We start from the raw sequence: 14,261 nt of genomic DNA, 5'->3' as shown, positions 1-14,261 counted from the left end.
AGCAAATATAAATTGAGTAACATATGGTGAAGTTGAGGCATGGGAAAGAGGGGCAGTAGTATTTTTTTTTAACTGTGTGTATGTATTATTTGGGATAAACATTTAATAAATACATTTATTTAAATATTGTTTTAAATGGAAGTTTTAGAAAGTCAGGCAAAAGGAATGAATGAGTGACATGATTAGAAATCGTGCCATACTGGATTGCTTTAGACATTATGTACTGTTAGTCTGCTTGTAAAGTTTCATGCCCAGTAGTGATCTGAGATTCGTGTGGTCTGAAGAGCCCTTAATGGGGCATAGTGCCGATTTCTGGCTTCTGGACATTATCTTTGCTATTATTTTGATAATTTTACTTTATCCAGTTTTAAGGAAAAAAGTTAAGTTTCTTGACTATAACTGTTTTAATGTTTAATAGATAATTATAATATACAGCATTTTTTTTGTTACTTAGCATTTACCAGATACTCTTTTATAAATACTAGTATCTAACTATTTTATATGACTGTTAAAATGTATGAATTACAAAGATTTGTTAATTTGGCATTACATTTCTCTTAGCATAAGCATCTTTTCTGATATTACTGTGTAATTGTAACTTTGAGCAGTAGTCATGATTCATGAAGTATTAAGTCCATGAAATTATAAGTATCATTAAAGTAGAAATTGGATTAAATTTTTTTCAGTGATCTATTTTTTGTTTGTTTTTAATTTCAGCTGTACCAGCAGGGACGCTTGTGTCAACTGGGCAGTGAATTTTGTGAATTGGAAGTTTTTGGTAAAGTATTGAGAGCTTTGGATAAAAGGTAAATTCATTTTGTAACAATTGTGGTAAACTATACTATACATGTTCTAAATTTTACCATTGTGATCATTTTTTAAGTTTACAATTCAGTAGCCTTAGGGACATTATTTTGCTTTGAAACCATCAATACCACCCTTGCTTTCTGTGTTCAGAAAGCAAAGAATGAGTTCATCTTCCATGTTCTGGCTATTATGTGGTAGGAGTTACATGTAGGTGTAGGTGACATGGCCTTTGATTGTTCTTGCTGTTATTCTTCCCTAAATTTAAGTGCCATTTCATTTTTCTAACCTACATTTCTAGGAAAATAAGAATATAGGTTTACAAAATACTCTACAATCTCTAGTATGAACGTTGGCAAGTTATTTCATTTGTTGAACAAATTAAGTTAATACTTGTTAGAATGCCTGTGTGTGTCAGATACTGTTTTAGATGTTGGGTTACAGCAGTGAGTAAGTTCCTCAAGGTCTCTTCCTCATGGAATTTGTATTTTAGAAAGGGATGATACAGTGATCAACAAGTAAATCACATGATTTCACTGTTCAGGGATGCCTTTGGAATGATGCCTATGTACTTAGCCTAAGAGAAATTTCTTAGTTAGTTGATTAATTAAAATTAATCTGTAGAAAAATAAAAGATGAGAACTTCATTTTGGGACAAGAAGGCTATAGGAAAACTTTCCTAAAATATTCTTTAAGAAAAGGTTGGTTTTCTGGGGTTTGACTTTCTCTATGCAGTTCTAAAGATGGCCATTGTAAAGATTTAGTAGACTACCTCTCTTTCATCTCTCAGGTTATCTTTCGCCAAGTCCAAATCCCTTGATAAGTGTTTAATGTATTTGTGAAACTAAAAGCATGTAGTTTGACTTTTCCTCCCCTTTATCCAAAGCAGTGACTTTGTTATTTACAGTTTTGTTTAAAACAGTTTTTTTTATTGAGATGATTCACATACCATAAACACACCATTTTGAATTGTACAATTCAGTGGTTTTTAGTATTTCCATAAGTTTCTGCAACTATCACCACTGTCTAATTCTGGAACATTTTCATCATCCCAAAAAGATACCTGGTACCCATTAACAGTCACTCTCTGTTTGTTTCCCCTTACCCCTAGTCCCTGGCCTACCCATAATCTACTTTCTGTCTCTGGATGTATGTATTCTAGACATTTCATGTAAATGGAATCATAAAATACATGCCCTTTTGTGACTGAATTTTACTTATAATGTTTTCAAGATTCATTCGTGGTGGTTGTTTCAGTACTTCATTCCTTTTTATGAATAATTTTACGTCATATGGATATACTGTGTTTTGGTTATTTAGTCATCTGTTGATGGACACTTGGGTTGTTTCTACTTTTTGGCTATTATGAATAATGCTGCTGTGAGTGCTCATGGACAAGACTTTGTGTGGACATAATGTTCTCTTGTGTGCATATGTAACTAGGTTGAGTAACCGCTAAATTGTTTTCCACAGCAGCTGCACCATTTTATGTCCCTACTATCATGTATGAGGGCGCTAGTGGTAAAGAACCCACCTACCAATGCAAGAGAACCAAATTCGATCCCTGGGTTGGGAAGATCCCCTGGATGAGGGCATGACAACCCACTCCAGTATTCTTGTCTGGAGAATACCATGGACAGAGGAGCCTGGTGGGCTACAGTCCATAGGGTTGCAAGAATCAGGCACAACTGACATAACTTAGCATACGTACATGCACCCATGCATGAAGATTCAAAATTTTCCATATCCTTGCCATCACTTTTTAAGTATTATTATAGCCATCTTAGATGGTGTGAAGTGGTATTTCATTTGTGAGTTGATTTGCATTTCCCTAATGACTAATGATATTGAGCATCTTTTCTTGTGGTTATTGGCCATTTGTGTATTTTCTTTGGAGAAATCTCTATTCAGATCTAGTGCCCATTTTTAAGTTGGGTCATTGTTGAACTACAAGATAATTTGGTTTTTAAAATTGATGTTAGAAGTTCATTTTATCCTTCACTGTCATCAGTGTACACATATAGAATCACTCAATCCACTGAGTAAAAAATATTAGGCTAACTGTGAATTGTTATGGCATCATAACAGGCAAAAAGCTGCTTTTATCTTAACCCATCTTTGAAAATAATGGTATTATTACTTCAAAAAGGCAAATAAGTGTTTTCTAAAAGGACAAAATATGTTACCTTTATAATAACAATAATGACCTTTTCCTTCTCTTTCAGACATTTGCTTCATCATTGTTTCCAGGCTTTGATGGATCATGGTGTGAAAGTTGCTTCAGTCTTAGCCTACTCATTCAGTAGACGGTGCTCTTATATAGCAGAATCAGATGCTGCAGTAAAGGAGAAAGCCATTCAGGTTGGCTTTGTCTTAGGTAGGTCATGGTGAAATAGAGGAGTGTTTTGTCCTGTGACATGACTCAGAATTAAACCTGCTGGCATTATAGGATTCTCCCAGTACATTCCCACAGTCAACATAAAGAGGTTATGAGGAAAACCTCAGAAGAGCTAGGTGTGATACGCTGAACATTAACTTTGTGCTAAGGACTATACTATGCATTTAAATACTATCTTTCAAAAACAATCCTCATGAAATTCTAGTGATGTGATGGTATTAATAGCATTTTACAAATGAGGAAATAGACTCAGAAAAGTTGAGTAACTTGCTCAAGTCACATAGTAATGGAGCTAAGTTTAGAACCCTGTGGGTTTGTGATTCTATACCAGTTAAGTTTCTACTATGTCAGACTGCTACCAACCTCTTCACAGCTGTGACGTGGGACAAAGTTGTTTTGGCACCTGAGTTTTCCCATCTCTACAATGAGGGTAAATCTGGATTCCTCATGGGCATATTCAAGAATATTGAAAACATAAATGGAAAAGGATTCTAAAAAGATTTTTATGCTACACGTACAAAAAAGTACTGTTTAACTTTTGCATAATATTTTAATACTTTAATAAATTATTTACATAGGTAAATATGTTTCAGGCACTTATTATTGAAGTTATTGCTACCTTTTCTCGTCAAATACTTATTTTGAAATGATTGTAGACTCACTGACAGTATCAAAACCAGGAAATTGATACTGGTTTAATAGTTTTACCTAGACTACAAAACTATTAGGTCAACCAAAACGTTTGTTCTCGTTTTTCCGTAACATCTTACAGAAATACTCAAAAGGAACTTTCTGACCAATCCAATATTTAACATTCATTAGTTTTTATATATACTCATTTGTGTGTGTGTGTTTAATTTAAATGTAGTTGACCTACAATCTTATGTTGGTTTCAGGCATACTGCACAATGATTTGGAATTTGTATACATTATGAAATGATTGCGTGACAAGTATAGTCCCCATACAAAGTTATTACAATAATATTGACCATGTTTCTTAGGCTGTATATTGCATTCCTATATTATACTCCAGTTTTCTAACTGGAGGTTCATACTGCTTAATCCCCTTCACCTATTTCACCCCATCCCCACCTCCTTTCTCTGGCAACTAGCTGTTTGGTTGGTGTATTTATGACTCGATTTTCATTTTGTTTTGGATTCTACATATAAGTGAGATAATATGATATTTTTCTTTCTCTGACTTAATTCATTTAGCATGATACCCTTTAGATTCATCTGTGTTGCAAGATTTCTCCTTTTTTAAAAAATTCTGTTCGGGTAGTATTCTACTATATGTGTGTATAAAATGTATCTCATACCTTTTTTGTCATTCATCTATTGATGAATTTAGGTTGCTTACATATCTTGGCTATTATAAATAATGCTGCAGTGAACATTGGGGTGCATGTATCTTTTTGAATTAGTGTTTTTGCCTTTTTTGGGGTAAATACTAAGTGAGACTGCTGGATCATATGGCAGTTCTATTTGTTATTTTTTGAGCAACCTCCATACTGTTTTCCCTAGTAGCTGTGCCAGTTTACAATCCTACAAACAGTGCAGGAGGTTCCTTTTTCTTCACATGCTCATGAATACTTGTTAATTGTTGTTTTGTGGTAATAGCCATCCTGATAGGTAGGAGGTGATATCTCATTGTGGTTTTGATACGCATTTGCCTGATGATTAGTGGTGTTAAGCATCTTTTCATGTGTCTGTTGGTCATCTGTAAGTCTTTTTTGGAAAAATGTCTATTCAGGTCCTCTGCCCATTAATTTTATTTTTTTTTTTAATTAGTTGGAGGCTAATTACTTCACAACATTTCAGTGGGTTTTGTCATACATTGACATGAATCAGCCATGGAGTTACATGTATTCCCCATCCCAATCCCCCTCCCACCTCCCTCTCCACCCGGTTCCTCTGGGTCTTCCAAGTGCACCAGGCCCGAGTACTTGCCTCATGCATCCCACCTGGGCTGGTGATCTGTTTCATTATAGATAATATACATGCTGTTCTTTGAAACATCCCACCCTCACCTTCTCCCACAGAGTCCAAAAGTCTGTTCTGTACTTCTGTGTCTCTTTTTCTGGTTTGCATATAGGGTTATCATTACCATCTTTCTAAATTCTGTATATATATGTTAGTATGCTGTAATGTTCTTTATCTTTCTGGCTTACTTCACTGTGTATAATGGGCTCCAGTTTCATCCATCTCATTAAACTGATTCAAATGAATTCTTTTCAATGGCTGAGTAATATCCCATGGTGTATATGTACCACAGCTTCCTTATCCATTCGTCTGCTGATGGGCATCTAGGTTGCTTCCATGTCCTGGCTATTATAAACAGTGCTGCGATGAACATTAGGGTGCACATGTCTCTTTCAGATCTGGATTCCTCAGTGTGTATGCCCAGGAGTGGGATTGCTGGGTCATATGGCAGTTCTATTTCCAGTTTTTTAAGAAATCTCCACACCGTTCTCCATAGTGGCTGTACTAGTTTGCATTCCCACCAACAGTGTAAGAGGGTTCCCTTTTCTCCACACCCTCTCCAGCATTTATTGGTTGTAGACTTTTGGATAGCAGCCATCCTGATTGGCGTGTAATGGTACCTCATTGAGGTTTTGATTTGCACTCTGATAATGAGTGATGTTGAACATCTTTTCATGTGTTTGTTAGCCATCTGTATGTCTTCTTTGAAGAAATGTCTGTTTAGTTCTTTGGCCCATTTTTTGATTGGGTCGTTTATTTTTCTGGAATTGAGCTTCAGGAGTTGCTTGTATATTTTTGAGATTAATCCTTTGTCTGTTTCTTCATTTGCTATTATTTTCTCCCAATCTGAGGGCTGTCTTTTCACCTTACTTATAGTTTCCTTTGTTGTGCAAAAGCTTTTAAGTTTCATTAGGTCCCATTTATTTATTTTTGCTTTTATTGCCAATATTCTGGGAGGTGGGTCATAGAGGATCTTGCTGTGATTTATGTCGGAGAGTGTTTTGCCTATGTTCTCCTCTAGGAGTTTTATAGTTTCTGGTCTTACATTTAGATCTTTAATCCATTTTGAGTTTATTTTTGTGTATGGTGTTAGAAAGTGTTCTAGTTTCATTCTTTTACAAGTGGCTGACCAGTTTTGCCAGCACCACTTGTTAAAGAGGTTGTCTTTTTTCCATTGTATATCCTTGCCTCCTTTGTCAAAGATAGGGTGTCCATAGGTTCGTGGATTTATCTCTGGGCTTTCTATTCTGTTCCATTGATCTATATTTCTGTCTTTGTGCCAGTACCATACAGTCTTGATGACTGTGGCTTTGTAGTAGAGTCTGAAGTCAGTCCTCTGCCCATTTTTAACTGGAGTGTTTGGTTTTTGAGTTGTCGTGTGTGCTTTTTCTATGCAGTTGATTCCATGTAAATATTCATATAACCACCATTACCATCAGGATACAGGACTGTTCCATCATCACATTCTACCATTCTTTAAAAAAAATTATTTATTTATTTTAATTGGAGGATAATTGCTTTATGATATTGTGATAGGTTTTGCCATGCATCAACATGAATCTGCCACAGGTATACATGTGTCGTCCGCCGCATCCTAAACCTCCCTCCCACCTCCCTCCCCACCCTATCCCTCTGGGTTGTCACAGAGCATGAACTTTGGATGCTATGCTTCATGCATCAAACTTGCCCTGTTTTACATATGTCTGTGTCATCTATTTTACATATGTCTACCATTCATTTTTAACTTCTCACATTAATGTGTGTGTCTCTCTCTTGCACATCCACATATATTCTTCACCAACAAATTTTCATGAACATTTCCTTCAGTATTAGAGAAAATTTTTTGTAGTGGTCATAGACAGTTTGCTGGAGGAACTCACCATCCTCTTCTGAAAAAAAGTTTTCATCATTTATCCTTTGATAGTCCCATGGACTATAAATTGCAACAAAGAATTATGACTTAAGAATGTCTGTTAACAGTAGAGTGTTTATGATCTTGATGAATGTTAATATTGACATTCATTTAGTCCTAGATGGTCATGTAAAAATCTATGTGGGAGATATTTAGTATTAAGGAAGACAAAAGGCAGGAAGGCTAATATTCACTGAGATCTTCTGTTATCTCTACACTCATATCAATCTGGCCTCTGTAAGGAGCCAGATTGAACATCTGTATTATCAGTCTTGATCATAAAATTACTGAGACAGTGAAAAAACTTCATACCAGAAGTCTGTGTGATGTACACATTTTTAAAAATTGCAGCTTTATTGAAATGTACTTCATAGGCCATGCAGTTTACCCAGTCAAAGTATACAGTTCAAAGGTTTTAAAACTTAAGATTCCACAAGCCGCATGGTCATCGCAAAGCTGGGATCCTGCTTCACTGGTATGGGTGCCTCAGAATTCTGAGAAGAGGGCCTGTGGGTCTAGAATCTTGACCTCTAGGAAGGGCACCTCAGTGACTAGTTCTTTGATGGGATACTGTGAGTCTAGATTTGTAAGTGTTGGAAATCTGCAACTGAAATGAACTTACAGAGATGAATTGCACTGCTGGAGTAAAGAAGCGTTACCTTTGGGCACTGTCAGCAGAGCCCTTTCTGACAGAAACCGGAAGGTACTGGGGAGTGTCTCTTCCGCAGTCTTGCAGCCTTCTCTCTAATGCCTTTTTTTATAGAGACTACCAGGGAACCAGCTGACAAAGGAGAAATGGGATAGTAGAGTCCTAGCTCCGCGTCATCAAATAGCCTAGAAAGGTTGGTTTGAAGCTGAAAGACATGATAGCCTAATAACCAGCACAATGCTCAGTATGTTGCGATGATGAGTAGGAGATTGCTTAATATGACTATTATAATCACATTAATCTAGTCATTTAGTGAGTACCCTAAAATAGTAATCATATTTAGGGGAAGAAGTATTCTTAGGCACATTTCTCTCCATTTAAAATATTTGTTTCATTATACACAATTAAGCATAAAACACCAGTCTGAGCAAAATATTTTTTCTTCAACCCAGTTCCTGTTGACACTATTAAGACTAATTGGCACTATCAAAAAATGTATTAAACCACTAGGAGGGGGTATTGAGCCTCAAAAAAGATGGACAGTATTCTAAGGAAGTGATGCCTAGATGCTCCTAGATTAGGACTGTTGAAGGACAGCAGTTTAATTTTTTGCTAAAAAAAAAAATTGAGATGATCTAGCACTACTGTCTCTTTTAATCTGTGTGTCCTCTATCTTGTGCTTTATTGGAAGAAGATGAAGTTTATTTGATTGAAAAGTTAATGTTAACCCTGCGTGATGAAAATGTTAGAAAAATCACTAAGTATAGTGGCTAATTAACTGGAAAATGTCAGCTCTTAGTGGAATATTTTTAGAGGGTTAAAACTCTTGGTTCCTTATTCAGGGATTCAACTTGGATCTAATGCCACTAGTTTGTTTGAAAGTATTTTAAAAATTTCATAGTTGGTGTCTTTGTTTTGGACTAATAAACACAGAGGTTTTTTCCATTTTAGATAACGTTCATGGTAAGCATGTCATTTTAGCTTTCAGGTGATTGTTAAATTATCTGAAGCTTTTGGTTTTTCTTGTCCTCTAGGTGGCTTTCTTTCAGATGCAGGCTGGTACAGTGATGCCGAGAAGGTTTTTCTGTCTTGCCTCCAGTTGTGTACTCTACATGATGAGATGCCTCATTGGTTTCGTGCAGTAGAATGTTGTGTGAGGTAAGTTGGAGCATTCCTGTAATTACATACTGTAATGGTGTTAGTGGCTTTTCTAGTTCTGGCTCATCTAAGCGAACTCCAACATTTGATTAACCTTCTGAGATGACATTCATGTGTCAGTTTCACCATTCTGGCCTCCTGTCTCTCATCACCAAAATAGAGTTATCTTGGTATAGACAGCTTAGATTGAAGTGTTATGAACCAGACTGTGTTTTATATATATCTTTTTTCTTTGTCATAGACCTCGTTTGTTCATTCATTCAACAAATATTTATAGAATGCTGTACTAGGCACTGGATGCTTGGAGAAGAAATATACTTCTTTCTTGGTTGTTTTTTGGTTTGCTTGTAACAAACAGAAATGTTTGTTTACATTTCTGGACTTGTACATAACCCGATTAATATTTTACTTACAAATAACTTCTTGAAAATTCATTTTTTAACAGATATACTTAAAGACAAGCAAATTCAGAAGTACTCTGTGCTTTTATGATCTTTATTTTTTTCTACATGTAGCATTTAGTTTTAGCTGTTTTCATGTAGGTTTTCTTAAAGTCTGTGTCCACCCCCCCAGTTTGATTTGACAATTCGTTAAAAGAATTTTTTTTTTTAATAAAACTAAAGGAAAGTTGAAATAAAGTTTAAAAAATAATGAAGTAATTCTTTGTCATAAGTTAAACAGAGTCTGGTCAATTTACTGAATTTATTATATTTTTACTGAATAAGTGATGATATTTCTTTTGTATCTTAGAGATGAGTTAATTAAATCTGAACCTCTTGAGAGCTGGAATAAAGGTTCTTTTACATAAAACCATTGTTGATTTATATTAACATTTACTAATACTCTCTGCTCAGCCTTTTGAGGTTATTATACTGTTTTATACAGGGCTCACTTGTGTTAGACAAAAGTTCAGATCCTGAAGATAATTTTATAATGTTGGAACTTAGTTATAAATAATATTTTAGAAGCTTAGGACAATTGCCCAGAGATATTTTATGATAAATTATAGTAATAATTGCAACCCCAATAATTGTAGCCCACCAGGTTCTTCTCTGCATGGAGTTCTCCAGGCAAGAATACTGGGGTGGGTAGCCATTCCCTTCTTCAGAGGAATCTTCCTGACCCAGGGATTGAACTCTGGTCTCCAGCATTGCAGGCGGATTCTTTACCATCTGAGCCACCAGGGAAGCCCCAATAATAATAATAATAATAATTGTGTGCAGAAGCTATAAAGGGATTGGTTATTGGACCTATACTTTGTGGTACTGATAAAAGATAATCTGTGTCATCTTTCCTCTCCACTTCTGCCTGTCCTAGGAATAGGAGGCTAGACTATATCATATGGGATTTTAGGGGCTAGCTAAATGTTTCTTTGTGTATGAACTAGTTAACTTAGAATTTTAAAAATCCATTTTGTATGATGGCATTGTAGATTCCTCTTTCATAGCAAGCAGTCTTTTGACCCACAGGTGTAACATTTTCTTATATATGCTTCCTTTTTACTCACGAAGTCAGAAGATTTATTTCTTTTGGATAACTAACATTTCTCTTGTCTGTCTGATTTTAAGGCTCTTATATAAATTTTACATCAATATAACCAAAAGATTTTGTTTTCTCCCAGGACCAGGGCTCCTCTTCTCTTTCCTGTTTCTTATCAACTTTAGCATGTAGCTCATTATGTTTGTAAGTGTTACAGGCAAGAAGAAGGGCAAAAGGCTCATGCCAGCTGAGTTCTTTTTTTCAGACAGAAAAAATAGTTTTTCCCAGAAGCCTAGGCCTGTCTTCTTTATTTAACCTCTCTTTGAAACTAGAAAGCTGGGACAGACTCTGCACATCCTCCAACCAGTGTAATGTGGTCTGGGGAGCAGAACGTTTTTAATTGTGCATTTTACTGCTCCAAATGAACTCATGGGTCTGCATTAAGGAAGGAGGAGAGGGGAAAATATTGGCTAGGTTGCTATCAATTCAGTTACTGTTTTGGCTGTCTTTAGAACAAGCACATATGAATAGAAAAATACCTGTGCCAAGAAACAGAACTATTTATAATACAACTTACTGCCTGTATACCTAGACATCTTGTTCTTAAGAATTTGAAATTTCAAAATAAAATTGGCTTCTGCACAGCTATACTTGATAAATTCTTGGTCATGATAGGCATAAATAAAATTTTTAGTATTATAATAGTATTGTTTGAAAAAAGATTAAATTATTCTTAGCTTTTGAGTTGGGAAAGCTCTGTTTTGGAGAACAGATGCTAATGAAATCCTTTAGCCAGCCCCAGGAGTTTTGAGCATAATCTAAGAGTGTGTTTTTAAATTTAAAGCACAAAATCAGTTTCTAATCTGGGCTGGAATGGAAGCGGTACAGAGCAGATGTTGGAGAATCGTCTTGTCAACCCTCGTACCATTTCTCAGTCTTTGTTTTTTTACTTGAAGACACGACTTCATTTCTTTTACTTAAACTTTTTTCTGTTTAATAACTTTGTTCTGTGTATGCATGTGTTAATTACCAAACAAAAAGATTCAGAAATCTATGAAGGAGAAAATAAATATGATCTGTAACCCTGCTGCCCAGAAATAACCACAGTTATTATTTTGGTATATTTTGGGGATTTTAAGTGAAAAATTGAACTTGCCAAACCAAGAGGAAAAGACTTGAATCCAGATTGAAGAAAGAACACGGAGCCCTAGGAAGATGAATTTCTTGAAATCTAAGAATAAGTAGAAATTAGAAGCTAGGAGACAATAGCAGTATCTCAATTACTCTGAAAATACTATACAACATTTAGGATAAAATTCAAATTTTTCAAGTGTATAGAGACCAAATATATCTCCATGTTTTTTTCCTAAGGAAAATAGTCAAGAAATTTCTCTAACCAGATAATTGCATTCAGTAATTGCAAATCTCAAGGTAGGGAAAGATAGTGTAGAAACAGTGATAAGCAGTGAGTGTTGTAATATATACTAGACATAATGGAGTAGAAAGAACATGAAGAACAAATTATGAATTTGTAATATGTCTTATATAAGAATTTCTTTTTCAAACTGGAAATTAAATTATAAAAATAAAAAAAACAGAGTTTTCTCTAAGTGATTCCGTGGCTTAAGACTCCAAGCTCCCAGTGCAGGAGGTGTGGGTTCAGTTCCTGGTTGGGAAATAGATCCCACATGCCGCAACTGAAAGATCCAGCCAGAGTACCACAAGGAAGATCAAAGATCTGAGTACCTCAACCAAGACCTGGTATAGCCAAAGAAATAAATATTTTTTAAGAATAAGGAAATATATCTCTCTACCTTAACGCCATCTTTTGAGAAACCTCTGCGCCATGAGAGCAAAGTGGAGGAAGAAGCGAATGTGCAGGCTGAAGCGCAAAAGAAGAAAGATGAGGCAGAGGTCCAAGTAAACTTGTACACCCATGGAAGCCACAGAAGCAGAAACAAGGGAAGCCAGAGGCCAGGGACGCTGGTACAAATTGTGGGCTGCATGCCTACTATCTAGAACTTCTCAATGGATCTGGAACATCTATGACCATTCCGATCGCCTTGACCACCTTTGAGAGACCTACCTTGCTTGTATCAAAGCCGTCCCTTTTGGTCCTTTGCCCTGGACCTGTGATAACTATGGACTAGTTCTCTTCTCAGTTGTGGCTGAATGTAACGTGTACAATAAATCATCTCTTTTGCTGTCTTAGCTGAAGAAAAAAAAAAGAATAAGGAAATAACAAATTCTCAGTTACCACCTACTATTAAATATAGAGTTGCCTTACAAAGCCCCTAATACTATGTGATGTTCTTTCAAGTCTGTTGTTTCGAACAACAAAATACTATTTGGGAAAGAAATGTTAGCCTGAGAACAGCCTGTGCCAGCATCGGGAAGCTCATAGAGATCACCTGCCTGAATTTTCTTTTTAAGAAAGTAATGAAGAACTTCCCTGGTGGTCCAATGGTTAAGAATCTGCCTGCCAATGCAGGGGAAACGAGTTCGATCCCTGGTCTGGGAGGATGCACATGCCCTGGGGCAGCTAAGCCCATGTGCCACAACTACAGAGCCTGTGCTCTATAGTTGATGTGAGGCAACTACTGAAGCCCAGGTGTCAAAGTCCTGCAACCACATGCTGCAGCTGCTAAAGCCTGTGTGCCCTAGAGCGCCTGCTCCACAATGAGAGGAGCCAGTGCACTGAGCAACTGGCTTCTCACAGCGCAACTGGAGAAAGCCTGCAAGCAACAAGGAAGACCCCGTGCAGCCAGAGAGAAATTAATAAAGAAAGTATTGGAGTTTAATATGTTTAGAATTACTCTGGAAGTCGTAGCCTTATAGTTGGGTTAGATTTCTTTATTAACTGGCTTCTTGAATATTTCTTTGAAATGTGATGGATTAAGTGGTTTGTTTGCAGAAATTATGGATGTCCACTTGTCTTAGGTGGAATGAGAAAGTCCAGTGATCTTAATTCTTTGCAAATGGTTGATGGTCCCTTTGGATAAAATTTCTAGTGACATTATACCAGACTCAAAAGTGCTAATTTTCAAACAAGTGAAAATGTTTTACTCTGAAAAACTGTTCGATGATTCAAAAAGTAGTTTGATGATGAAGATAAATGTTTTAAGATGCATGTGAATAGTTTGGTAACATTTCATAAATTGCAAGGAAGAGAAGTAAGTTTTAAAAATGTAATTTAGGTTTTAAATATTCATAACATAAAGATAATTTAAATATTAGAGATTTCAAAATTTTATTATATATATCCCTAAAACTTAATATGTTCAAGTTGGCAGAAAACCTTTTTGGATGGAAGGTGGAGGCTGATGTTATTATGTTCAGCTTGCTTTATACTGGGCATATGTGATAGCTTATTTTAAAAGTATGTATTTGGAAAAATGTAGTGCTATAAGGAAGTGTTATAAGTCTCATCCTAGTGAGGGGAATATGAATGACTATCGTTATTTAATGTTCAAACATTGTCAGTGCTTAGGGAGGGGTATATAATAAATTGATTAATGGAAATATATGATCGACATCCCAAATTAGAATAATGATGGAGTGGTAAGAATGATTGAAGACTTGTCCAAGCAGGATAGAAGCAAAGAGAATAGAGGACAGAACTGGGTATGACAAATGAAAAATGTGAAACAAAACCAAATACAGGTGTCATCACAGTACAGATAAATGGGCTCAATTCCGCTAGCTAGAGACGGTGACTGCCAAGAAGGTGAAAAAATGAAACCCAGCTATATACTGTTAAAAGAAAATAGCCTCAAACAGTAATATCAACAATAAAAGCAGAATTCAGTGTAAAAAAAAAAGTTAGTCGATTAAAAAGGATGTTGTTAATAAAACGTACAGTCCACAAACAAAAAGGT

At 35.9% G+C, this 14,261-nt stretch overlaps 1 protein-coding gene across 1 annotated transcript in view; it reads left to right on the top strand.

Annotated features, from left to right (window-relative positions):
• The window catches only part of APPBP2 (amyloid beta precursor protein binding protein 2), a 62,651-nt gene that overhangs the window by 18,084 nt on the left and 30,306 nt on the right, over positions 1-14,261 (top strand). The window contains exons 2-4 of the mRNA XM_065908988.1: positions 718-806; positions 3,030-3,181; positions 8,781-8,904. Of these exons, the coding sequence (XP_065765060.1) occupies positions 718-806; positions 3,030-3,181; positions 8,781-8,904 (365 nt within the window). The remainder of the gene's footprint in view (positions 1-717; positions 807-3,029; positions 3,182-8,780; positions 8,905-14,261) is intronic.

The sequence above is a fragment of the Muntiacus reevesi genome, chromosome 18, assembly GCF_963930625.1.
Source record: "Muntiacus reevesi chromosome 18, mMunRee1.1, whole genome shotgun sequence".
Taxonomy (NCBI): Eukaryota; Metazoa; Chordata; class Mammalia; order Artiodactyla; family Cervidae; genus Muntiacus; species Muntiacus reevesi.
The sequence above is the reverse complement of the archived record's forward strand: the minus strand, read 5'-3'. Positions and strand labels throughout refer to the sequence as shown.